The sequence below is a fragment of the Mustela nivalis genome, assembly GCF_964662115.1.
Source record: "Mustela nivalis genome assembly, contig: HAP1_SCAFFOLD_1508, whole genome shotgun sequence".
In the NCBI taxonomy this organism is placed as follows: domain Eukaryota; kingdom Metazoa; phylum Chordata; class Mammalia; order Carnivora; family Mustelidae; genus Mustela; species Mustela nivalis.
In genome coordinates this window covers 136-26,159 of record NW_028135156.1, presented here as the reverse complement: position 1 = coordinate 26,159, position 26,024 = coordinate 136, and the positions used below count along the sequence as shown (strand labels likewise).

The following is a 26,024-nucleotide window of genomic DNA, read 5'->3' as shown; positions in this document are numbered from 1 at the left end:
ACAATGTGGCTTGAGATTTTTAATTTTTAATTTTTCCCACATCAGTTCTGAAAAGGCCATAGTGTTTCCTCCTTTAGGTTACTGGTAAATGTTCAACTCATCTTCTCATGTTTTTAATTTTTCTGTGTCACAGAACCTAAATTGATAATAAATCCAGAAGGAACAATTGTTTACATTCACTCAGTGAAGAGTATCATGTCTAAGCTCAACATCTGTCGGAGCCACACATGGGCATGTAAGTATCTTGTATGTGGCGCTGCGTAGGCAGGTGAATCCAGGAACTGCAAGGCAGGCCAAGTCTCTTCTAACTTCCTTCTTCCTTCCTTCTTCCTCAGCTCTCCCTCCTCGACTCAGAGCAGAAAAGAAACACATCCCAGGTGAGCTTTTTGTTTGTTTATTTCCACTTTGTTTTATTTATTTACTTATTCATTATTTATTTATTCATTTATTTGGGGGGGGGTCTGTGACAGGGTTTTATTTTTAATTTATTTTTAAAAAAATTTTTTCAATTTATTTATTTTCAGCAAAACAGTATTCATTATTTTTTCACCACACCCAGTGCTCCATGCAATCCGTGCCCTCTATAATACCCACCACCTGGTACCCCCACCTCCCACCCCCCCGCCACTTCAAACCCCTCAGATTGTTTTTCAGAGTCCATAGTCTCTCATGATCCATCTCCTCTTCCAATTTACCCCAACTCCCTTCTCCTCTCTAACACCCCTTTTCCTCCATGATATTTGTTATGCTCCACAAATAAGTGAAACCATATGATAGTTGACTCTCTCTGCTTGACTTTTTTCACTCAGCACAATCTCTTCCAGTCCCGTCCATGTTGCTACAAAAGTTGGGTATTCATCCTTTCTGATGGAGGCATAATACTCCATAGTGTATATGGACCACATCTTTTTTATCCACTCATCCGTTGAGGGGCATCTTGGTTCTTTCCACAGTTTGGCGACCGTGGCCCTTGCTGCTATAAACATTGGGGTACAGATGGCCCTTCTTTTCACGACATCTGTATCCTTGGGGTAAATACCCAGGAGTGCAATGGCAGGGTCATAGGGAAGTTCTATTTTTAATTTCATGAGGAATCTCCACACTGTTCTCCAAAGAGGCTGCACCAACTTGCATTCCCACCAACAGTGGAAGAGGGTTCGTTCCCCTTTCTCCACATCCTCTCCAACACATGTTGTTTCCTGTTTTGTTAATTTTGGCTATTCTAACTGGTGTAAGGTGATATCTCAATGGGGTTTTAATTTGGATCTCCCTGAGGGCTAATGATGATGAACATTTTTTCATGTGTCTGATAGCCATTTGTATGTCTTGATTGGAGAAGTGTCTGTTCATATCTTCTTCCCATTTTTTGATATGTTGGCCTGTTTCGTGTGTGTTGAGTTTGAGGAGTTCATTATAGATCCTGGATATCAACCTTTTGTCTGTACTGTCATTTGCAAATATCTTCTCCCATTCCGTGGGTTGCCTCTTTGTTTTTTTGACGGTTTCCTTTGCTGTGCAGAAGCTTTTGATTTTGATGAAGTCCCAAAAGTTTATTTTCGCTTTAGTTTCCTTTGCCTTTGGAGACATATCTTGAAAGAAGTTGCTGTGGCTGATACCGAAGAGATTACTGCCTATGTTCTCCTCTAGGATTCTGATGGATTCCTGTTTCACGTTGAGGTCTTTTATCCATTTTGAGTTTATCTTTGTGTACGGTGTAAGAGAATGGTCGCATTTTATTCTTCTACATATAGCTGTCCAGTTTTCCCAGCACCATTTATTGAAGAGACTGTCTTTTTCCCACTGTATATTTTTTCCTGTTTTGTCGAAGATTAATTGACCATAGGATTGAGGGTCCATAGCTGGGCTCTCTACTCTGTTCCACAGTCTATGTGTCTGTTTTTATGCCAGTACCATGCAGCCTTCCCGTTGAGATCAGGAACAAGACAAGGATTGCCCACTTTCACCACTCTTGTTCAACATAGTATTAGAAGTCCTAGCAATAGCAATCAGACAACAAAGAGAAATAAAAGGTATCCAAATTGGTCATGAAGAAGTCAAACTCTCTCTCTTCGCAGATGACATGATTCTTTATATGGAAAACCCAAAAGACTCCACCCCCAAACTACTAGAACTCATAGAGCAATTCAGCAATGTGTCAGGATACAAAGTCAATGTGCAGAAATCAGTGGCTTTCTTATACACTAACAATGAAAATACAGAAAGGGAAATTAGAGAATCGATTCCATTTACGATAGCACCAAGAACCATAAGATACCTGGGAATAAACCTAACCAAAGAGGTAAAGGATCTGTACTCGAGGAACTACAGAACACTCATGAAAGAAATTGAAGAAGACACACAATGATGGAAGACCATTCCATGCTCTTGGATCGGAAGAATAAATATTGTTAAAATGTCTATACTGCCTAGAGCAATATATACTTTTAATGCCATTCCGATCAAAATTGCACTGGTATTCCTCAAAGAGCTGGAGCAACGAATCCTAAAATTTGTATGGAATCGGAAGAGAACCCGAATCGCTAAGGAAATGTTGAAACACAAAAATAAAGCTGGGGGCATCACGTTACCTGATTCCACTTTGTTTTAAAATGAGTTTTCTAAAATTTGAAAGGATTCATATTTTTTAAACAAAAAAATAGAGGGGCTCCTGGGTGGCTCAGTGGGTTAAAGCCCCTGCCTTTGGCTCAGGTCATGATCCCAGGGTCCTGGGATAGAGCTCCACATTGAGCTCTCAGATCAGCAGGGAGCCTGCTTCCCTCTCTCTCTGTGCCTGCCTCTCTGCCTACTTGTGATCTCTGTCTGTCAAATGAATAAATAAAATCTTAAAAATAAAACCGAAAAGATAGAAATTGGCAAGAATTACTTGAAGGGAGGTGAATCAAGTATATCAAGCAAATTCAAAGAACAGTTGGTAGAATGAGAAGCAGGACTCTTAATTTCACAGAGTTGTGCAAGTTGTAAAACTTCCTTTGATTTTCCCAATAACAACACTAAAATAGCCTATAATCATATCTGGTAGACACAGCATTGTGCTAGAAGTGTATGGATGCTTTTCAGGGGACCGAACAATTGAGGTCTGAGTGGACAGCCCTCTCATGGTCCTGCTTGATCCAGGAATAGGACTTTGAAGATCTGGTGGAATGGAGGGACCACGCGTCCTCCAGATGACTCTCCCTAAGTGTTTGTGTGTCCGCTTGTTCACATCTCTAGCTTGAATAGCCGCCTGTTCCGGCTTTGGTTTCTGCATTTCTCATTCATATTTCAACTTCATGAATGCATTTTTGCTTCTTCGACATTCAGCTGAGTCAGCTCTGGAAAAGGCTACCTAATTGTAGTCAAATCCAGTTTTTGGCTTTGTCTTACTTGACCATCCTGCAGCATAACCCTCAGTCTCTGTTGTTTCTGACACCTGCCTGCTAGCTTTCCTTTCTTAACTCTGATACATCCCCTTACTGTTCCTCACAAAGTTGTCTTTCCCTTTTGCCCCAGACGTTGCCTCTCCTTGGGTTTGTTGCTCAACCATCCTTGGCTCACTGCTTTTCTTCAGTCTGTGTTTTTCCCTGACTGGTCTTCTCTCTCTCTCTCTCTTTTTAATAAAATACTTCTGAATTAGTAATAACATGGTTAAAGGTTAAGTGATGTTCCCTCTAGGAAGGGTGACATTTTTCATCTCAACTGAGACACTTCCACTGAGAATGAAAGAGGTTCCATAAAGTTATAATGGGACAACTGGCTATATCGGGACAGTCCCAGACAAACTGGAGTTATGGTCCTCCTGCTGTAGATATCTGTCTGTCTTGTTTGTCCTACCAGTGCTGCTTTTTTCAGGTAAAAGAAACTCTTGTATGCCCCCTACTGTTATTTAGAAGGGAATCCATCATCTTTAGGGCTTTCCGAACTTAGATGCAGCTGTACACCGCTGGCATCCTGTTAAAATGCAGATGTTGATTTAGTGGATCTGGTGGGGGCCCTGGGTTTTGCATTTTTAAAAAGCTCCCAGGTGAAGCAGACTCTGCTGCTCAGGGAGCCACACTTTGAGTAAGGAGTTTATACATGATTTTCTGTTCTTTCTTTGCTTTTTTGTCACTTCTTAAAAGTCTGTATCTAAACAGAACATGGATTGTTTCTTTGTTATAAGTGCACAGTAATCAAGCATGGACGTTCCATAGTTAGTTAACTGGTTATTATTAGTTATGCACTATTTCAAACCTTTTGCTATTACAAACCATGTTCTAGTGAATGACCTTGTACATATAGGTTTTTTCTATCCGATAAATTCCTAGAAGTGTGCTGCCAGGTCAACGGGTGCATAGAATTGATAACTCGATCATTCAGGATTGTGGTATCATTTTGTGTCACTCCCATCGAAACTGCATCCGTGCTTGTTTGTCCACAGCTTCCCCCATAGAACATGTGCTTCAACTTCTGGAATTTTGGTAGTGGAAAGAGAAACATGGCATTTTATGAAGTTTATCTCTGTAAGCTTCTTAAGTATGAGTGAGGTTAAGTATTTTTTCATGTATCTGAAAGGTGTATTTACGTTTCTGTGAACCCTCTGTTCATATTTTGCCCATTTTGCTCTTAGGTTTGTGGCTTTTTTTGTTTTTCTTCTTTTTGAATGTCTAGCTCTTTTAGATTAGCGATACTAGTGCTTGTCCATTATATGGGTTGTAAACTATTATTTTATGGGATGTGATTTGTCTTTTGATAGTTGACCCTGGTGTTTTCTCCCCCATGCAGGTATTTTGTTTCAGAATGCCACCTTTCACTTTGTCGTTTGTTTAGGCTCCCCTTGGCTGTGACAATTTCTCAGACTTTCCTTGTTGTTGTTGTTGTTTTTTTTTAAATATCTTTTCTTTTTTTTTTTTTTTTAAGATTTTATTTATTTACTTGACAGAGAGAGATCACAGGTAGGCAGAGAGGCAGGCAGAGAGAGAGAAGGAAGCAGGCTCCCTGGTGAGCAAAGAGCTCGATGCGTGGCCCGATACCGGGACGCTGAGATCGTGACCCAAGCCGAAGGCAGTGGCTTAACCCACTGAGCCACCCAGGCGCCCCGACTGCCCTCGTTTTTGATAACCTGGGCAGTTTTGAGGAGTACAGTTAGGTGTTTTGTAGAATGCCCCTCAATTGGGAATTCTCTGCTGTTGTTTTCATGATTAGACTGAGGTTACGAGTTTCTTGGAGGAAGACCACAGAGATAAAATGTCCTTTGGTCTTATCATATCAAGGGTTAGTGCTCTGGACATGACTTATTACTTTGTTTTCTCTGTCCTCATGCTGTACTCCTCGGAAGGAAGTGGGCAGTTACACTATACCACTTACACTATACCTCCTTCCTGTTGGAGTAGCTACACAATTATGTACATAAATTATCAGGAATTCTGCACAGGAGAATTTTCTGTTCTTTCCTATTTACTAATCCATTTATATCAGCACGAATTCATGGGTAGTTATTTTATATTTTGGTTCTAGTACAATGATACCTTGTTCCTTTGGTTGCTCAAGTTGTTCCAGGTTGGTTAGTAAAGCATCTTCTAGTGGCACCTGGGTGGCTGAGTTGGTTGTGTGTCTGACTCTTGATTTTAGCTCAGGTCATGATCTCAGGGTCCTGGGATCCAGCCCCACGTTGAGCTCTTTGCTTAATGTGGGGCCTGCTTGAAATTCTCTCTCTCAGGGTTCCTGGGTGGCTCAGTGGGTAAAAACCTCTGCCTTCGGCTCATGTCGTCATCCCGGGATCATGGGATCGAGCCCCACATCGGCCTCTCTGCTCAGCAGGGAGCCTGCTTCCCCCTCTCTCTCTGCCGGCCTCTCTGACTACTTGTGATCTCTGCCTATCAAATAAATAAATAAATAAAGAGAAATTCTCTCTCTCCCTGTGTTCCTCCCTGCTGCTTATGCTTTCTCTCCTTTTCCTACTTTCTCAAAAACAAGTAAATAAATTTTTTAAAAAGCACATCCTGATGGTTCCTGTGTCTATTGACATACCCGGTTATTGTTTGAGTATTTCTACCTTACTCTGTGGCAGTAGATTTTCCAGGTACATCTTATGTCTTTCCTGCCGTAGAATTAGCCATTTTTTCCCCCTAAGTAGTTCTGGTTCTTTTCATTGGAGCATAGTATGAGAAATCAAGATTGGGGAACTAGTTGTGTCTGTTGTGACTGTTAAGTCATTGCTCAAAGACACTCTCAGCTAACTGAACAGGGAATATGTGTATACTCACTCATGTATATACACGTGTCTATAAATATTTTAGTATGTCACCATCTGTATCTATAGTAAGCTAAGTATTCACACTGTTGTAAGCATTACCAGATGGAATATTCTAACCTTCTCTCCTTGCTTGTCTGTAATCTCCTGCACTAACAGTGAGAATCCAGCTAACATCGGAATTTCATTTATTTGATAGTTCAATTTTAGAATACACATACATGATTTCAGAGTGGTTAACCCATGGATGCTTGATTCTCCCAGTTTGGGACCATTTGAATTAAGGTGCTAGAAATATTCACATGTAGGTTTTAAAACATAAGTTTTCAAAAACACAGGGTGTGAAATTGCTGTGTTGGTTATGTATGTATGTATGTATGTATGTATGTTTACCTTCGCAAGAAATTGCCAAACTATTTCTACAAAGTTGCTGTATCAGTTTTTGTTCCTACCAACTACGAATCAGAATCTTGTTGTTCTGATTCTGGACCTGAAATTGGCACTGTCATTATTTTTGATGTAACCATTCCAGTACCTGTGTCATGGTGTCTGCATATTCCCACTGAGGTGATGTGGAGCATCGATCTGTTTGTGTATTTATTTGCTATCCTGATATCTTTGGTGAAGAGTTTGTTCAAATCTTTTGCATATTTTTCATTTGGTCATTTCTTTTCTTATTATTGAGTCATTAAGAGCTCTTTTGTGATGTTGGACACAAAGCCTTTATTAGATATCTGTGTTCCAAATATTTTCTCCCTGTCTGTGCCTTATCCTTTCATTTTCTTAAAAATGTCTTTCCCAGAGCAGAAGACTTTATTTTAAATAATATCCAACGCATGCTTTTCCCCGTGGACTGTGCTTTTGCTGTTGAATCTAAAAACCCATCACCCAAACCAGTGTCCTAGAGATTTTTCTCCTGTATTCTTTATTCTTGTATTTTTACATTTAGATCTCTGATTCATTTTTATTTTTTATTTTTTTTAAGATTTTATTTCTTTATTTGACAGAGAGAAATCACAAGTAGACGGAGAGGCAGGCAGAGTGAGAGGAAGGGAAGCAGGCTCCCTGCTGAGCAGAGAGCCCGATGCGGGACTCGATCCCAGGACCCTGAGATCATGACCTGAGCCGAAGGCAGCGGCTTAACCTACTGAGCCACCCAGGTGCCCTCTGATTCATTTTTAGTTAATACTTGTGTAAGGTCTGTGTCTAGTTTCATTTCTTTTGCATGAGTGTTCAGTTGTTCGAGCACCATTTGTTGAAAGACTATTTTTTCTCCTTTTATTCCCTTTGTGCCTTTGTCAAAAAATGTTTGACTTTATTTTGGTAGCTCTATTCCTGGTCCTTGTAATCTGTTCTGTTGATCTGTGTGTCTGTCTCATCACTAACACACTGTCTTGGTGGCTAGTAGCTTTATAGTTAGTCTCAAGACCAGGTGATGTGAATTCTCATTTTTCCTCCACGTTGTGTTGGCTATTCTGTTTTTTTAAAACTTTTTAAAAAGATGTTATTTATTTGGCAGAGAGAGCACAAAGAGCGGATGTCACAGGCAGAGAGGGCAGAGGGAGAAGCAGGCTCCCCTCTGAGCAAGGAGCCTGACTCGGGACTTCATCCCAGGACTGTGGGATCATGACCTGAGCTGAAGGCAAATGCTCAACCACCTGAGCCACCCAGGTGTCCAGTGTGTTGGCTCTTCTAGATCTTTTGCCTTTCTGTGTAAACTTCAGAATCTTCTTGTCATTATCTGCAAAAGAACTGTGAGGTTTTATTTGGATTTCATTGAATTTATCGATTAAGTTGGAAAGAATTGACGTCTTAGCCATATTGAGTCTTGCTTCCGATGAATACGAGCTCTATCTCCATGTATTTAGATCTTTGATTTCTTCCATCAGTTTTGTCTTCCTGTATATATGTATTGTGTTAGGTTTTATACTTGAGTACCCTTTTTAGGGGTGTATTGTAAATAGTAGTTTTTTCATTTGAAAATTTGGAATTCAGTTCTTTATTCAGATATAGGAAAATAGTTGACTTTTTTATATTGACCTTGTATCCTATGATGTTTTGGTATTTCCTCATTACTTCCAATAGTTTTTTTTTTCTTTTTATAAGATATTTGAGGTTTTCTACATAGACAATAATATTGACTTCAGATAGAGTTTTGTCTTTCTTTTCAAATGACACACCCTCATTGTCTCATGCCCTCTTTCCACCCACCTTCCCTCTAGCAATCACCAGTTTGTTCTCTATATTTGTGAGTCTCTTTTTTTGGGTCTCTTTTATGCTTTGTTTTGTTTCTTAACTTTCACATATGATTGAAATCATAGGATATTTGTCTTTCTTTGACCTATTTCATTTAGTAGTGTACCCTCTAGATTTATCCATGTTGCTGCAAATGTTAAGATTTCATTCTTTTCTCTGGCCAAGTACTAGTCTATTAGATATCTCTATATATCTCTATATACACCACGTCATTTTTATCCACTCATCTGTTGACGGGCTCTTCCATATCTTGCCTACTGTTAATAGTGCTGCAATATAAACGTATCTTTTCAAATGTTTTCATTTTGTTTGAGTAAATACCCAGTAATGGAATTACTGGAACATATGACAGTTCTATTTTTAAATTTTTGAGGATCCCCCACATTGTTTTCCATAATGGCTGCACCAGTTTTCATCCCCAGCATCAGTACACAAGGTTCCTTTTTCTTCACATTATCACCAACTCTTGTTCTTTCTTGTTCTTTTTCTGCAGGCAGAGTCCCAGGCTGGCAGGAGAAGTGGGCGTGGTCACTGGGACAGCCCTCCGAAATGGGTGAGGTGACCTTTCAAACTCTGGGGTGGTGAAGGGTTCCTCACATCAGAGCAGCACGCGGGCCATAACGTAGGCGGGTTTTAATGGACCCATCAGACAACCTATGCAAGACCTGAGGACGAGTGAAATGCGCTGCCTGGAATGGAGGTTGTGTTGTCTTCTGGGGCTTCTGTCCCCAGGGGATATTCAGCCCAGTGAGGTGGGGGCAGAGGGGCAGGTTATTTGGGGCCGATGTGCCTTGCTTCGGGGGCGACCCTGTGTTTGAGCAGGAAGGCGGGGGCTGCAGTTGGATCTGGCATCTGGGCCCACATTGGTCACCACGGTGGTTGGGTTGAGGGGAGCACAGGGCTGGCTGGCTGGAGTCTGTAGCCCGTCAACTGCCTTTTGACGGCCTGTACCCAGGGCCCGGGGCACCTGGGCACAGCCAGAGTCCCAGGGCCCAGGCAGATGCTTATAGGAAAGGACTGGAGCCAGGGAGGGAGGGAGGGAGGGAGGCAGCCGGCCAGGTCACCAGCGTGCTCAAGCCTGACTCTCTGCTCTGTGCTTTATTGGAGGGTTGGCGTTTATCAGGGCAAAATGCGCACAGTGTGAACTCTGCCATAGCCACGACCCTGAAGTGGAAGGGTTGTTGTGGAAGAGGAAGGTAGTCAGTCGTGGTTTTTTGTTGTTGTTGTTGTTGAGTACCAGGGCGCATGAGAGGCATGTCTTAGCAAGGAAAGACCAGAGGCCCTTATCAGCCTCATGGAACTCCTGGCAGGCAATTCGCCAAGCATGCTTTAGGGGAAGGCCTTCCAGCAGCAATGCTAAGACTTTGACAGATGGCGGGGCCCGGTGGTTTTGGCCTCCTTGAACCTGCACTCCCTGCTGGGACGGAGGGGCCTGCTTCCGTCATGGGTGACTCTGTGTCTCCCCACGTGCGGGTCCTGAGACCTCGACTGAATGCTCTCCTTGTTTTTACAGGTGGTGCTTCGAGGCTCAGGGGACGTGGCCTGCTGGGCAGCATCCAAAGCGTCTGGCCTCTGTCTCTTCAGTGCAGGTGGAAGTGCAGCACGTCCAGGAGTGTGACCACTGTCATCTCCCTGGTGCACGTGCATCGCAGTGGTAAGTTGTCTTGGTTCTGAACCTCCCACCTGGGTTGAGATTCAGGCCTTGACTTGGGTGTCTTTCGTGCCGGCTTCTGTCTTTCTTCCGGAGGCAAAGAGAGCCTCTTCTTGTCGATTAACATGGAGATGTACCGTTAACCAGAATGTCTAGAGTCGGCTGCTTGGGGAAGATGACTTAGTGGCACATGTGGAGAAGGTTCTGCAAGTCCCTGCCCCACACAAGACTTCTGAACTCCAGGTTGCCCCTTTTAGCAGAGTCCTGAGTTATTGCAGCCTGACCTTATAAATAGATATTCTCTTGATGATCGACTTTCTGCCCACCCTTGCTTTATTGGGCCATTCATCTAGAGCAAAGAATCCCAGGCATCTCCTCGTGTTTTTTTTTTTTTTTTTTTTTTTTTTTTTTTTTTTTTGCAGCGGAGTGGGTGTTGCAGGGGATGAGAGCGACCCTTCAGCAGGCTCCACATGCCTTCCATAGCCTGACACGGGGCTCAGTCCCATAACCCTGATAACTTAACCTGACCCAAAGCCAAAAGCTGGTCCCTTAACTGAAAGAACTTCGCAGGCATTCCTGGACAGGCTTTGTCTTTATGGAAGGGACTGTAAGAACGCCTTCCTGTTCAAAATCTACTGAATCGGGGAGTATTTCCACATCTGCAGTGGTTGTACACCCTCTCAGGCCCAGAGATAAGTAGCTCTTCTTGGTGGTGGAGAAAAACCTTTGGCTTCCATGTTCTCATAGACAGGGAGGAAGCCCTCATTGCCTGAGGCTGAACTGTGGAGGTTTTGGTGCCCTGTCTTCCAGAAGAGCATCTTTGTAAAAGATGAAATTAATTTGCCAGCCCCCGGGTGGCGCAGTTGGGTAAGCATCTGCCCTTGGCTGAGGTCAGGATCCCTGGATCCTGGGGGATCAAGCCCTGTATTGGGCACCTTTCTTTCTCTTCTCCGCTGCCGGACCCCGGGTGTTCTTGCTCCCTCGCTAGCTCTGTCGATCTCCAGTAAGTGAAGTAGATATATTTCTAAGCATGCAATTATTTTTTAAATCCTTTGCGCTTTGTGAGGACAATATTAGTAGAATTAAGGACACATGAGAGGTAGATCACAAACCATGTGTTTTTTGAATCTTGTGGCCATTCATCCTTGCGATCTATATACATCGATAGGTTCATGTTTTTGTGAACATACTTCTATCACCTTGTGTTCTGAGACTCTGAGTTCCCCCTCGACTTGATGTTCTCATGGATCCCAGGCAGTGTTACTTCCCGTGATCCCACTTCCTACCAAGGGACAGTACCTGTGTCTGTTGTGAGAGCTCCTGAAGGAGAAATCCCCTGTTCTTACTTGGCATTTTGTGCACGGTTGTGAGACGCCGCCTGTTTGGTGAGACTGGCCTTTATGGAAGTACTCCTGGATCAGAGCAGGTGTGCTTGATTTCTAGCTATTGGTTACTGGAATAGCGCATTCCGCATCCCTCAGAATGGGGCCCCGTTATATGTGTTTGCAGTGTCTGAGTTTGTATCTCAGAGTCACCCCGAGGAATTCCTTAGGAGGTAGTTGCCCAGTGATTCTCTGATGGGAGTGTCCAGGGAAGAATTTCCCTTCCTTGTGTTGGGATCAGTGATTCCTCGGTGTGAGGGTGTCATTGCTGGCTAGGGAAGAAGGGATAGCTGAGCCCATTCCTTTGCTCATCAGACCAGGAGGATTTTCCTGTGTGCGAATCCTCTCCGGTCCTTCCTGGGTTGGCTCCGTGAGGAATGGGATTCCCATATGGGATGTCCTCGGCATTCAGCCACAGCCATGATGCAGGGCGTCCCAGGGGTGTCTGCACCTTCGCTCCCGTGTGAGGGGTGAAGCACACTCTGAGATGGTAGCGGGAGCCTCAGGCATGAACCCCACCTGAAGCTTCTTCCACCAGGATATCGCGCTAGTGGCTCTCCCCATGTGAGTTCTCTGGTGTTGGGAAAGGGTCCACTTCTGGGTGAAGGCTCTGCCTCAGTGACGGGAGACAAGGGTTTGTACTGTGTGGTTTCTGTGGCGGTGAGCAAGGTGGGCGCGGCGCTCTGGGTACAGGCGGGGCCCCAGTGGTGACAGACACAGGTTTCTCCGCTCTGAGTTGTCTGGTGTCTCCATATGTGAGAGCTGTAACCAACGGCTCTTCCACATTGACCGCATTTGTTGGGGTTGCCGCCGATGTGGATCCTCGGATGCTGGCTAAGGGTGTGGCTGGCCTAAATGCTTTCCCCTGAAGATGACATTCAACCGGTTTCTGTCTGTGGGAACTTGCCCATGGCCTCGAAGGGATGTATGTTGCTGTGAGCTCTTGTGCAGCAATCCCAGCACATGGCTTCTACCCCGTGTGAGTTCCTGGGCAGGAAGAAGAGCAGAGCTCTCTGAAACAAGGGTCCCCCACCTTCTTTCCATCCGTGAGGGGCGTCTCCAGTGGTCTTACTGTGTACAGAGGTGAGCACTGCCCTGGAGTTGTTCCCCCCATGTGTATCATGTCTCCGTTCCTCGGAAGGGTGAGTTCTCTCGTGTCTCCCGAGCTTAGAGCCCCGACTAAAGGCTCTCCCACACTGGGTAGATGGGTGTGCTGCGATCCAGGATGAACGAGCTCTGATGTCCCTGGCACCAGGGACCCATGGCTGAAGGCTCTTCCACATTGTCAGCAAATACAAGGCTTGTCTTCCCAGGACACAGCACACCTGGTGTGAGTGAGGCACGTGAGACCTCTCCCGTGCTGTGCTCCAGCATTGCCCGGGTTCCTGTGCAGTGTGAACCCTCTGATAGTGGCCAGAACACGAGGGGCTGTGGCAGGATCGCTCCCTCACGTTCCTCCCTTCTTGACTCAAGGAATGCGTTCCAGCCCCTCCCTTCAGGAATGGTCGCTGCGTCTACCCCTGTAGGCCACTTGTAGTCGCGTGCCTTGTTCCTTTCCGGAATTCATTTAGATCTTTCTGCATGGTAGCATCAAACCCACGTCAACTGCTGATTAAATTTTTGATGTTTCTGTTTCAAAGACTATATACCCGTGAGTCGTGCTGAAGCCAGTGACTTTTCCAGACACTCGGGCGGCGGCTTGGCTCGAGGCCCATTTCAGCCGAGAAATGAAACTCTTCAGGTTTCTGGTGGGACAGCCCATATGCTCAGGGTCTTGGAAGACAGGAGATTGTGGGGAATGCTTAGCGTAGCCCGTGTCCAGCTCTAGTGTGGAAGGCCAGGGTTCATGACCCTGAAGCTTCCCGTTGACTTGCAGAGAAGCCGACCTTTGAGATGCCCCCGTGTGGGTCTCCCTTCATCCTTTATTAGGGAACGAATTGCCGTGAGCTCCTGGGTCTTGTACACAAAGAGTGAGTCCCAGAACACTAGGTGAAAAAGTACTGAAGTGCTGTGTGGGGACTAACAGAACAGAAGGAGAAAAGGAAAGAGGGGGAGGGAGGAAGGAATACAAAGAACGAAAAGATCATGCAGAGAAGGATTGAAGGACGGAAGGAAGGGAGGATGGGAGAGAGGGTGGCTTGAAAAAGGGAGAAGAGAAACTGGTAGAGAGGCATTAGGGGAAAGAAGAATTTTGAAAGTTGTGAGACAAACATCTGAGAGTTAAGATTTGAGCTTGATGAGAAAGGAAAGGAATGGAGTCCTTTACTCAGGAGCAGAAACCGGTTGTAGGGTGTTGGTGATGAGAACCTATGGACCAGATAAACCTGCGAGACAAAGAGAGTGAGGGAGGGATGCTGGGGAGTTTCAGAAGGGCAACGTCAACCACGTCGAGGACTGGGAGAGGGGCCATGTGAGGGTTTGAGTGCAAGAACCACAGAAGGGTCCGGTCCTCGGAGGACACAGAATGTGCAGTGGGTGAGGTGGATGGAGTCGGAAGAGTTGACAGAAATGGGCCCAACGTGTTGCAGGGTTGTTTCCACAGGAGCCCTACAAGAGACAGGACTGATGTAGGAAAGAGGTTAGCATTCAAGGCCGATGGTCAAGAAAGAAGTCTTGAGACGGCTTTGCTGGCAGGAGGTGATTTTTATTAAAGCACAGGGATACGACCCTTGGGTAGAAAGGGCTGCTTGCTGGGGTCGTGACGGGAGGCTGACTCTCTGGGATGGCATTGGGGGAGGTCAGGCAAAAGGGAAGTTTTGCGAGAACGTGGCAGGAGGACAGAGGACACCGAGGATACAGTTGGCTTTGCTCTTGTGAAGGGAAGGTGGTTTTTCCTGCTAGGAAGGCATGAATTGAAAGATGGTGGGGAGCTTCCTGGAGGAATGTTACCTTCCTCCTCTCACAGGTCCTTCTCAAGGGACTGCAGGTTTGAAAAGAAACTCTGTCCCTACGGACATTTCCTTCGGCCTCAGCCTCCCTCAGTGTCGTGGAGGGGAGGGAGATGTCAGGGCTTCAGGAAACGGAGATCCGGGCCTCTGGCAGGTCGCTAGGCTCTCATTAAGCGGGCCTCTTGATTCCTGCCGAATCACGAGGACTTTTACAAACCGAGGGAGACTCCGGTCTTGCCATCTGGGGAGAATCTGTTTTTTCCTTTCCTCAGCTTGAGGGCAGTCAGAGCGCCTGAGGGATGTCCCCCGTATCCCAGGTTGGGGGGGCGGTGTGGCGTGCCAGCTCCTGCTTGGTGCTCAGCTAGCCTTCTCCTCCCTCCTCGTGTGCCCCTGACCAGGGCGGAGCATTGCGTGGTTAAGGTTGTTGAAGGAGGACGGTCTCATCTTCTGTAGCTTCTTCCTGCTGAATAGGGGCGTAGAGCTGTCCCTCCGCGTGGGTCGTTCCTGGTCAGGTGGGGTAGGCCCAGCTGGGGGAGGCCTCTGCTGTCAGAGTTGTAAAAGGAAGAGGCCGCTGAGTGCAGGGGAGAGCCTCTCCTCCCTAAACCTCTTGCTGCTGCCAAACAACACAGGCTGAGCGGGGCCCGTTTTGTGGGGCCGCTGCCAGTGTTGAGCCCAGCATTGGTCACGGTCCTGTGCGTCGAAGCGACAGGGGCGGTTCCGGTGCGGCACCCTCGGGGAATCCAGCAGGGGTAGGGCTGCTGCCCCTCGAGTGGATCCCAGGGTGGTCAAGGGGCCCTGGCAGTGCCGCTTCGTCCTGCATGTGTCATGCTCTGCAGGGTTGCCGGGGACTGCAGGGGACAGCCCCTGCAGCAGACAGGGGAGACGACGGGAAGGCTGCTGTCCCGCCCAGTCCCAGTTGGGCCCAGTCCCAGGTGGGCCCAGTCTCCCCACACAACGGATTGTTGTGGGCCCAGGTGGTTGCCTCGTGCTCCAAGTGTCCGTCATCGGCAGGGCCTGGGCAGCCAGCTCTGGGTGTGGCGGCCGACTCAGAGGGTCCTCTCGTCTCGTCCTCGGGGCTCCAGTGCCGTCCTCTGGTGGGCTGCCCAGAAGTCGTCTCTTTGGCCTACGGAGGTCCGGCGTAAGAGAGCCGTTCCTGCAGGCGTGTTTCCCTGTGTGTTCACGCCGAATCCTCCTCCGGGCCCAAATCGGAGCCGCAAGTGGGGCCCCAGGGCCCTCCTGGCTCCCTTTGTCGGAGCACCCCAGGAGCCTTTGGTGCCTCGGGGTGGTGGGCACACTGTCCTGTGGCGCAGCTGTGGAGACAACGGGTGGAGTGGTGTGAGATAGTGAGTGGCGTGTGGTTTAGGCCATGTCTTACCAGAGGCCTGTGGGGTTTGGGGGAATATGTCTTCTGAGGTGTTGAGGTGGAGGTTTCCCTGCAGGACCCATGCATGACGTGAAGAAAGGGGAATTTCCCGTGGGCCCCCTGGGGCTGAATGAAGGCTTCACAGCCAGGGTCCCTCAGGCCCTTCCCTGAGCGTCCTCCTCCATGACGGCGGGGTCCTCCTCCTGCTGGGCTGTCCCTTCCCCAGCCTCTCTGAGAGCCCTGGACGTGCCCCTTCTCTGTGGGGGGAGCCTTTGCCCACATGAGTGTTGCAGGTGGCGTGGCAGAGACCACGTGCTCCCGACCCCCATGGGAAGTGAATTGGCACAGTCTACGAGCTGTGGGCAGGTGTTGGGTGAGGTGGGAGCAAGCAGGGTGGCCTTTTCCTGGTGAATCTCCCCTGCCGACTGAGGGATCAAGGAGAGTCTCTAGAGTATGAAACTCACAAAGCAAAATGGTGCCATGAGGGGACCCACTACCTCCCACGAGGCATCTTGGAGGCTCGGGGGACTGGAGGTGTTGGTCAGATCGTATGGGAGTGGCCGGCAGACATGACTCAGCTGGAGACCGGGCCCGACTACGTGCCCACAGGGATGCAGCGCTGGGAGGGGTGAGCTGTCCTGCTCCTGTGAGCCCGGGGGCCTGTCTTGTTTGCTCATTTCTCACGTGCCTGAAGTGGGAGATGAGGCCACCTCACCACTGTCTCTTCTCGAGTAGTGTCGTCTGGGAGTCAGCCATCTGCTGACTTTTGCAGGGTGGGAGGGCAAGGCTTGTGTCGTGCAGAGGGAGGGGCTCAATGGGGGGCGTGGAGCCCTTTTCCAGAAGGTCACTGTGCCTAGGCTGCCTGGGGTCCAGTCCCTCCAGGTAGCCAGGGCCCTCCCTCCAAGATCAGCAGCTCCTGGACGACAGCGCCTAACCACCACAGGGAGTTGCCTGGATTAGGTGGAGGTTCCCCGTGGGATGTTCTCAGGTCTTCCTAGTGCCTGCAGGGACTGGGACCTTCCTCTCCTCTCCTCTTTGTGGTCAGAGGCTAGGGCAGCACCCAAGGGTTTTGTGCGGTTTGCCGAGGTGCCCACAACAGGGACTGGGCAACGAGGGAGAACGTGTGTCCATGTTCACCGGCCCCTTTTCCTGCCCGACTCACCCCGTTCCCGAGTCCTCCTCTTCTTCTGCTTCCCTTGTCGTTTGCGCCAAGTCCACCGAAGGGAAGCTTCTTGAGAGCTAAGAGCAAGAGCAGAAGTGGGCATGAGCACAGACTCCCCGGCATCAGAGAACCAAGTGTGGGGATACTCACACCCAGCCTCCCTTCCCGAGGGCCCTCCAGCCGGGTGAGCTGTGCCCTGCTGACTCCCAGCCCTCCTCTCTGCTCTGCTGTCTGGGGCTGCTTCCCAGAGTCAGCAGTGAGGGGTCAGGGTGATGGTAGGAAAGGGGTGAGGAGGGCTGCCCGGGGATTTCATGCAGCAGTTCCGATGTAAAGCTTGAGTGCCTGCCGGAGACGAGGGCCTCCAGGGTGGGCATCGTCAAAGCAGGGAAAGGGGAAGCGCTGGGAGGAGGCGCTTATGGACAGAGGAGAGAGAAAGCCCAAGAGATGGAGGTGGAAGTGCATTACAGGCACAGGGTGGCTCCTTCCGACGGAAGCGTCGTCCGTGGAATCCTTCTCCGGGTCAGAGAGCAGCGAGGATGCTGGGGTTGGCCATGAGAGAGGACAAAAGGGAGTTAGTGCAGCTGGCGACCCACTGCTCTGGGGTTGCTGGGCTCTGCCCTTAGTGGGGTGTGTCCCTAGCTCCGAGTCCTCCTTGGCCTTGGTCGCTTGATTTCCGCAGGGTACAGGGGGGTCTCCGGTTGCCCACCTGCTCTTCCCACCTCCGATTCTCTCCAAGACCCGGAAGCCCGGCTGTGTGATCCTTTCCCCCCTGGAAGCTGTCACTGTCCCTAAGACTGCCTCTGCGGGACTTTGTCTTCCTCTGTCCTTGTACTTGTCCTTCCCTGCTCTCTGTCTTCCTCCTCGTCCTCTTCCACCTCCTCCCCTAGAGATGCTCCATGTCCTTCCCCCTGCCAAGCTCCACCAGTCCTATTGTTGTCCAGGAGGGGGCAACCATGAAAGAGAGGAGATATGCTGGGTCCCCTGGAATCAATCCCCCGATCTGTCTGTGCTGGGAGCAGCTGTCATGGGCCTGGGATTGCTGGGGAAATGCAGGGAGAGATGGCCCACCTCCTCCCCACAGCCCATGTCTGCCCAGGGACTGGGATGACCTTCCCAGGGACGTGTTTCAGGGAACGCAACGCCCTCTGTTTCCCTAAGTGTTAGAGAGGTTGAATGGAGACGGGAGCATGGGAAATTGTGCAGGCGCCCTCAGCTGTTCAGGGCAGCCCTGGAAAGCATCCATCGGTGTGGTTACTGAAACACAGGATTCCTGCCAGTGCTCCTGCTGAGGCTTGCCGGGAATGGACGGGGTCGGGGTGTGTGTAGGGCCCTGGGCAGGCCTGAGGAACGTTTGCCGTGTGGGCATGCCTAGGGAGTGGGGAGCATGGCCAGGGCTGTGAGCGGCGAGGTGGGTTTGTGAGAGGAACCGTGACTCCCTGGCCCTGCTCCCAAGAGGCTCTGTGCTATGCCTCGATGCCAGCTGGTGAGAGGTAGAGTGGACCCGGGGCAGCAAGTGTGTGAAGCAGGTCCAGCAGCCCCTTCACACAGGCCCAGGGGACCGTGGCCCGCGACAGGGGTTCTCCAGGGGAGCTGCATGGGGGCGTCCTGCCCTTGGGAACACGTCCACAGGTCAGACTCGGCTGGGGTGTGAAGGCTGGCAGAAGGTACGATTTACAGGAACCTGTGTAGTGAACCCAGGGGAAGGACGCTTTCCCTTCTGCAGCTCTGGGCATCTCCTTGAAGTATAGCAGCTTGGAGAGAACCGGGACGGTTTGGTAGTGGAGGTTAGGAGGGAGAGAATTTAGACCTGTCTTCTACCTCCTGGCTCAGACCAGAGCGTAGTGTCGCGGTTCTCTTGCCCAGTAGAGTGCGGTTGGGGCCGCCAAGTCCTGAGCATGACCAGGTCTGGGCCCGTGCCAAGAAAGATTCAGAATCTCTTGTGCACCATTCCCGAAAGGCCATGAGCAAAGAGGCCAAGCTTTGACATGTGGCAGCGGCCAAGGGAGGCACGAGCAGCTTTGATGGGAAAGATCCTTCAAGGAGCCGCGCAAGGAGTCGAGTGGTGATGACAAACCCAGCCTACCCTAAAGGCCCGTGGACACCTCGTCTGTTCTTTTCATCCCGAAACCGTGACATGAGCAAATCATGCCTGTGCCAGAGCATCCCTGTCCTTGGTGGTTTTTGACCCACCTTCTTCATTCTCCGGAGCGGCAGGGGCAACCCCATGTTCCCGGGAGCCATGTCCCCATGTTCCCCTCTTCGGTGCCATTCCCTACCTGAAGAGACTTCGTCCTCACTGAAGGAGTAGTCCTCGATGCTCTCTACCAGGAGATCTGTAAGAACTGAAAGAGGAGCAATGCCATTAGGAGAGAAACCGCCTCACCCCTTCCTCCCAAGTGCGTTGAGATGTCTCTGGGCCGTGCAGCATCTGCCTGACTCTTCTGCTGTGCTTTCAGAGGTTCACGGGGCTGGCGGAGCCGGAGCCCTTGGAGGAGACGGGGATTGGAGTCTCATGCCTTCTAATGAGGCCAGGATGCTGCAGCAGCCACCTCAGTGTCCGTTCTGCATGCCCATGACCGCTGTCCCCTCCCAGCGCAACCATCGGAAACTCCAGTTGTTATGGGACTCTTGACGTGTGGCTAGTGGGAGTGAGCAACTGGATGTTTTCGTTCCCTTGATTTCTGTGTACTGCACTGAGATAAGAAATGACTGTGTACGATGGATACTAGACAGACTCATTCCTGGATCACTCAGCACTAGACACCAACCAGGAGCGAGAGACCAGGCCTGCTCTCCTGCATATTTTTCAGGCATCTGTGGCTGGCGTGACAGGGACGTTGATCAAGGGAAGACGTTCCCGGGCTCACACACACCCACCAGGTGCTGCCGGAGGTCTTTGGCCCCGAAGAGATGAAGGTGAAGCCCCAGTTCCTAGAATAAGTGGGGAACGGATTCCATGCAGCACGGATCTAAAGCATACAATGTGCTGCTCTTGGGACAGAGAAGCTGCTAGAATAGATAAGGGAACCATAAAGGAACACAAGGAGCCACGACGTTTCTGAATATGAAGAAGTCAGTGGTGGGTCTCTAGAAGCTGACCTTCCAATACCTTGGATGACTCCCCTGAGCCAACAGGAGGGTGCTGGCATACAAAGAGTCAGGGGCACCTGGGAGCCGAAGATAAATGGCCCCGGAAATGCGCTCATGTTGGCATCACGATGCTTCCCAAGAGGACCGCCCAGAAAAAGCATCCTCTTCTGAAACAGCGAACAGAGTGAAAAGGCAGCCCACAGATTGGAGACCCCCTTGGCAATCCTTATTTCAGAAAAGGTGTGTTCACTGACGTAAAGGAAGAACAACAAAGAAAACCAACCAAACAAAAGAAGACTGTGATTTCACCAAATGAAAGAATCGAGAAAAAGACTGGAATAGTCTGTGCTGCAAAGGGAACAAATAACTCGGTCAGTCAGACGTCGTACGAAAAGATGCTCAGCATAAGGCATCGTGAGGGCAATGCGAATACAAAGGACGCCGAGCTGTGGCATTGTAGTTAGGGTAGCGAGGACCCAAACCAGGAATTCAAACCCAGTACCCATGTTGGAAGGAGGCAGAAAATTGGAGACTTTGTATGCAATATGTGGAATGCAGACTGGAATGCAACTACCCTGGAAAAGCCCGTTGAGTGTCCTCGGAGAGCAGCGAAAGGTACTCCCGTGGATCCCGCGCGTGCGAGAGAGAAAAAGAGATGTTGGAAAATCAGATTCTGTTTCCAATACATGTTCTCATGAGAGAAAGTCTTGTTGGTTGCCAAAGAACTCTGAAACCCTGATTTGGCTCTGTTTCCATTCCCAGGCACTGAACCCCCTTGAGTTATCTATTGGCCCAAACCTCCCGAATCTAACAAGGCCCTCTTGCATGGACAGATGGCCAGCAAAATGGGTGGTGATTGTCCTGTCACCCCTGTTGAGGTTTGAGGTTCTTTTTGGCCACCTTGCGATGCCCAGAGCACCCTTCGTTCCTGCATGGAGGGGGCCCAGGTGCCGCCAGTGATCCTCAGTCCCTGAAGACGACCTCATTCCCCCTTGGATAGGACACCTTTTGGGCCCACCTGCAAGTGCCCCAGCAAGGACCAGTGGTGGGTGTGGGGTTTCCCTGGGAGAAGGCCAGTTGCATTCTTAGACACAGTATCTGCAGGGAAATGGTAATTCTCCATGGAGAAACACGGAGTGAATTGGCCCCATCTGTTCCCTGGCCATTGCCCCTTTGTGCGCGTCATCCCCGAACGGGCTTTTGCATGCGGCTGCCCCGGATGCCGCCTGCAGAAGGGAGGAAGTGTGTCCCAGCACTCAGTGCTTGCGATGAGGTTGGGAAGACGCATCGTGGGGCCTCTGATGCAGAGACGAACGTGTGTGTGTGTGAGTGCAGTGTCAAGAGGGAGGTGCTGTGACCATTCTTGCCCGAGACCTACCTTGGCGGGAGAACCCCATGGACGCTGACTCAGTAACAGGGACACACTTGTGTCTTTGGGGCACAGTCTAGCCCTTCCTAGTTTGCGACGGGATTTGTTTTCTGAGGGAATTGATGTGATTTTGCAAGGAAAGAACACCTCTTTCAACTGTAGGTGTTGAAGAGTTTTTCCATGTCACGTTCCTGACGTGACAGTGATGGGAAACGTCCCCGAGAACGTGGACACCATTAATCGCCATTTTGAGGGGACCAGACCTGTTCGAGAGCGCAGCATTCACCCACCTGACACACACACACCAACCCTGAGAATCACAGCACATGGATTCCCATGGAAACAGACCACGTGCCCAGCACCCGATCCTACAGCACCTAAGAGCAGCACGGTAGCTTCCGGGGCCAGGGTCACGAGGCCTGGGTTCTCGGTCCGGAACATGACCCTTAGTCTCGTTGCAACAGGATCTGGATTGTGGGTGGCTCTCAAGATGAAGCCTGCAAGGAAGCCCCACCTTGCCCCTTGTCCAGGTTGCTCAAAAGCAATGAGTGACTCTAGAGGACAGCATACTTACCACTAAGCTCCTTTTCCAGCCGGGCCACCTGCGATTATAGAAAAGAAAACATGATGAACATCAAGTCCTGCCTTGTCCTGTGTGCACAGCTCTTTTGGTCTCTTGGTGATGGGCAGGGTCATGGGCAGTGATATGGAATCCACCTAGAGGTCGCATGCCCTGGGTCCATTAGGTGGCACGGCGGTGTCAGTATCACCCGTGAAAAAGCTCACGACCCTATGGACAGTAACCGAACCTGCTGTTTCCTGCAGGGTCTTTGGAATGGGGCGTCCCTGGCTAAGAGTCGCTCTCTCAGGAATCTCTCCACCAAGGACATTGTACATGCCGAGATGTTTGGATCTGATTGCGAGTATCAGGGAAATAAGGGATGCTGTACCTCACCTGAAGGAAGGCTGACTTACCACCTTGGTGAACAATGGGCCCTCTCCCTCTGTGCTGTCCACGTCAAGGTCATCGTACAGGCTAGCCAGGGGATCTGGGTGGATACACACAGAGAATGTCGGGACCCCTATGGGACTCTTTGGGAATCGCTCGGGGAGCTTTGCTTGGCGTGCACGTGTGGACATGTGTGTGGAGGTGGGGAGCTCATCAGTATGGACTGAGCTGCAGTGGGCCCTTCCTGGATGGAGGACGAAAGGTCCTGGAGAGGAGCAGGGATGTGAATAGAAACTCTGCCTCCTGTTGGAGCTACAGGGCCTGGAGTAGCTGTGAAATAGTCCATCTCCAAGGCACACCTACTGCCTGCCCCCAAACCTGCACCACCTAAGAGCAGCGCAGTAGTTTCCGGGGACAGGGCCATGAAGCCACGGGTCTTTCCCCAGGAAATCCCTTTCTGTTACCCTGACCCTTCTTCTCATTCCGCCAGACCTGGAATCAGGGTGGTTCTCATCGTGGCTGCGACGAAGCCCCGACCTTGGCCCTTTTCCAGGTTGTTGCAAACAAGTGAGTGACTCTAGAGTACAGAATACTTACCGCCATCCCCTTCCAGCAGGGACACCTGTGATTTCAGAATAGAAAACAGTATGAACATCAAATCAGGCTTTGTCCTGTTTGCATGGCTCTTTTGTTCCCTGGGGCACCAGAGGAAGCCAGATGGGGAAGGGTGCTAGAGGCCCGTGAGCCCCAAGAGCAAAATGAGTTCTCCACAGATGTGCCCAGTCTTCCTAGAGGTCCCACGTGCCGGGTCCCACTGGACAAAATAGGTGCCAAGGAGGAATAGCTGCTACCCGTACTAAAGCTCCCTCTCCTCCAGATGGTAGGTGATCATGCTGTGGTTGTCCCAGCCCCCCTGCAATGCCTTCGGGGTTAGGTAGCATTTGGTAACAGATTCTCTCTCAAACTTCTCCCTACCCTTTCAATTGTGCACGCTGAGATTGTTTTTTATGTGACCTTGATTTAAAAAGCCAGAAGAATTTTGTGTCTCCCCCAAAGAAAGGCCAGCGTACCACTCTGGTGTAAAACGGGGCGTCTTCCTCTGTCGTTCCTGTTGAACGTTCACCCGCCTGTCCATCCAGCCAAGCTAGGGAGAGATCCACAGAATGGTCAGTCCAATGGTGGGGCTCGGTAGGAAGAGCTCAGGGAGTTTCGCTTGGGGTGGGCGTGCCCGGGAGTGTATGGCGACGTTGGGTTGCGTGGGTATGGACTGAGTAAGCTGCTGCTGCATCGAGAGAGGTCAGGGCAAGGAGCAGGAACGGAGGGAGAAATACTGACTCTGAACTCGAGCTACAGGGAATGGAATCAGGGTGACCTCTTCAAGCCGAAAGTGGGTAAACACTAAGACACACGGTCCGTTGTACTGACGGGCAAGCTCTTCCAACCAGCGACTGTGTCGTGGTCATTGTCAAGACCGATTCGTGGCCGCTCCCACCTATCTCTCACCTCTACTAGGAGATTGTATTTCTGCAGAGGAATGCTGTGTGGCAGGGTTGCATTCAATGCAAGCACAAGTACCCTAGAGGTTTCTATTTGTCCCTGAGTCATGCAGGGTCAGGAAAACCAAAGACCCAGGATTTCTACGTACTGACATCTGACCATTCCAACAGAGTCCCCATCCACAAAGTGCTGATTCTTCCCAGTCTTCCTTGCCTGTGACATGTGGGTGTGTCCTTGGAGTCCGCGGGACCCAGTTTCCCGGGACCCACCTCCCCCAGTCAGGACCAGGCAAGTTCACGAGAGAGCGGAGGCCAGGCGAGAGAAGGGCACTCTCTAACCTGGCCATGTAGCAGATTGTCAGGAAGTCGGATCGGGCCCCGAGCTAATGATGAAGCTTTCCTGGCTATTGCCATTTGCCAGTGAGCCTTCCCTCTGTGCGTTCAAGATGGGAGCGTTTTTGTAAGGCTGGTGGTGATGTCTGGGTCGACTAAAGTAGCTTCTGATTCCTTTGTGTTTTGACCCTGTCTTAGGAACGTCCCGAGCTAGGACAGATGTGGGCCCCTTCCTTTCTCCCCATCCCTGTCTGAGGAAAGGGAATCCTGAGCAACCCTCCAGGTGGAGCTGGGGTCAGGGAGGAATGTGGTGTCCTAGGGGGGGTGTGTGCAGCGGGGATGAAGGAGGTTTGGCTTTGAAACTTTGACCCGTGCCGTCAAGTCCATTCAGTGGGAGATGTCTTCTGGTGAAACTCGACGGAGTCCGCACACCCACATGCCCGGTCCCGTCGCATCGACCCACGCGAAAACAAGCCCCAACCCTCAGACGCACCAAGCACACCGCCCGCATGACCTACTGGTTTCCAGGGACTGTAGCACAGGGTCCTGGTTTTCTGCAGGACACTCCGTTTGTTCAGTCCGCCCCAGCTTCCGTTCCCGGGAGGAACTCAGAAGGGGGGAAGCTCTCCAGACCAAAGGAGGAGAGAAAGCCCTACCTTGATCTTCAGCTACATCTGTCTCCCTAAAGGGAGTGATGGGGGAATAGGCATATGGGCCATATCCGGTGACCGCCTCCTGCAGCTGGAGAAAGGGAAACCCAGTGAGGATCCCCGCACCCTGTGCACACCGTGTGCACACATCTCTGTGCCCTTGGTGTGTGTCGTAAGCAAGCTAGATGGGATGCGGTCATTGAGTCTATGATCCAGAGGAGGAGGAAATGACCTCCCGAAAAGGCTCCGGCTTGTTATGTCAAAACTCCCCCGTCCATTTTCTTCAGCAACTCATTCCAAAGCCATTTCCCATAGACAGAATGACCTGGTGGAAAATGCTCACGACCATCCATTGCCTAAGCAATGATGGTGATGTTTTCTCAGTGCCCGTCTCAATCCGCTGTCCATTAATGGTATAACCACATGGCAGGCTCTCAGCACCAAGGACATTGTCTCTCCCCTCTGGCATGTCCATGCTCAGATGTTCATGGAAAGAGAAATCAAACACTGGCTGTCCCTCAGAAGCACAAAATGACTTTAGCGAGGTGACCCAACGGTTCATACATTGAAGCTTCTGCCTTCAGCTCAGGACTTGATCCTAGGGTCCTGGGATGGAGGCCCACATTGGGCACCCTGCTTGAAAAGGGGAGCCTGCTTCTTCCTCTCCCTCTGCTACTCCCCCTGCTTGCGCTCTCGTGCGCACTCGGTCTGTTTGTCTGTCTGTCTCTCTCTCTCTCCTTCTCTTTCTGTCTTAAATAAATAAAAAGTTGAGGAACAATGAGTTTACCTGAGGGAGAGTCGGAGTTTCCTCCTCAGCCCTCAAAGTGGGTAGTAGCTCTTCCATCAGGTCATCGTGGAGAGCTAGGAGGATACAGAGGCACCGTGAGGACACTGGTGAGGCTGCTCAGGAAGTAGGCGGGGATTTTGGATGGATGAGGACAGGAGGGGAGTGTGCGCGTGGGGGAGCGTAGGAGGTACGGGCGGCACTGCTGCCGGGCCTTGTCCTTGGTGCAGAGGGGAAGGGATGGGAGAGGAGCAGGGAGGAAATGCGAAGAGGGTTCTTGTCTTTCTAGCTAAAGTGAGCCCGATCAAAGCCAAATAGCCAGTCCAGTACATGGGAAGCCTAAGCTGGCTTCTGTGTGAGGACCGAGTCCCATAACCTCTCCTGACTGACGTGCCACTAAGGCGTCCCACGCTGCTGCTTTG

At 50.0% G+C, this 26,024-nt stretch overlaps 2 protein-coding genes across 6 annotated transcripts in view; one reads left to right on the top strand and one right to left on the bottom strand.

Annotated features, from left to right (window-relative positions):
* LOC309857895 (uncharacterized protein) overlaps nt 1-10,433 on the top strand; it is a 105,946-nt gene extending 95,513 nt beyond the window's left edge. For 4 of the 5 annotated variants that reach the window (XM_082750615.1, XM_082750616.1, XM_082750618.1 and 1 more), the window contains 5 exons: nt 134-235; nt 336-377; nt 8,979-9,043; nt 9,593-9,681; nt 9,999-10,433. In XM_082750615.1, coding sequence (XP_082606741.1) covers nt 134-235; nt 336-377; nt 8,979-9,043; nt 9,593-9,681; nt 9,999-10,143 — 443 coding nt within the window. In that variant the 3' untranslated portion in view covers nt 10,144-10,433. The remainder of the gene's footprint in view (nt 1-133; nt 236-335; nt 378-8,978; nt 9,044-9,592; nt 9,682-9,998) is intronic. The other variant, XM_082750617.1, reaches the window with a different exon arrangement.
* Nucleotides 10,434-14,071: 3,638 nt separating this feature from the next.
* On the bottom strand, nt 14,072-22,803 carry LOC309857894 (uncharacterized protein). Its single transcript, XM_082750614.1, has 6 exons — nt 22,366-22,803; nt 21,965-21,992; nt 19,208-19,273; nt 17,397-17,470; nt 16,932-17,008; nt 14,072-15,716 (listed from the first exon to the last, which is right to left on the bottom strand). The coding sequence occupies exons 1-6, from the start codon at nt 22,528-22,530 to the stop codon at nt 15,584-15,586; spliced, it is 543 nt and encodes a 180-aa protein (XP_082606740.1). The 5' UTR covers nt 22,531-22,803; the 3' UTR covers nt 14,072-15,583.
* Between the last annotated feature and the right edge of the window lie 3,221 nt (nt 22,804-26,024).

Excerpts from the sequence above, each read along its gene's own strand:
- LOC309857894 (XM_082750614.1), bottom strand. The coding sequence starts at position 22,530 with ATGTCCACACGTGCACGCCAAGCAAAGCTCCCCGAGCGATTCCCAAAG. Across the intron at positions 17,471-19,207 it reads TGAGGACGAAGTCTCTTCAG|CATCCTCGCTGCTCTCTGAC; the intron begins GTAGGGAATGGC and ends GGCCAACCCCAG. Across the intron at positions 17,009-17,396 it reads GAAGGAGCCACCCTGTGCCT|CTCTCAAGAAGCTTCCCTTC; the intron begins GTAATGCACTTC and ends TCTTGCTCTTAG.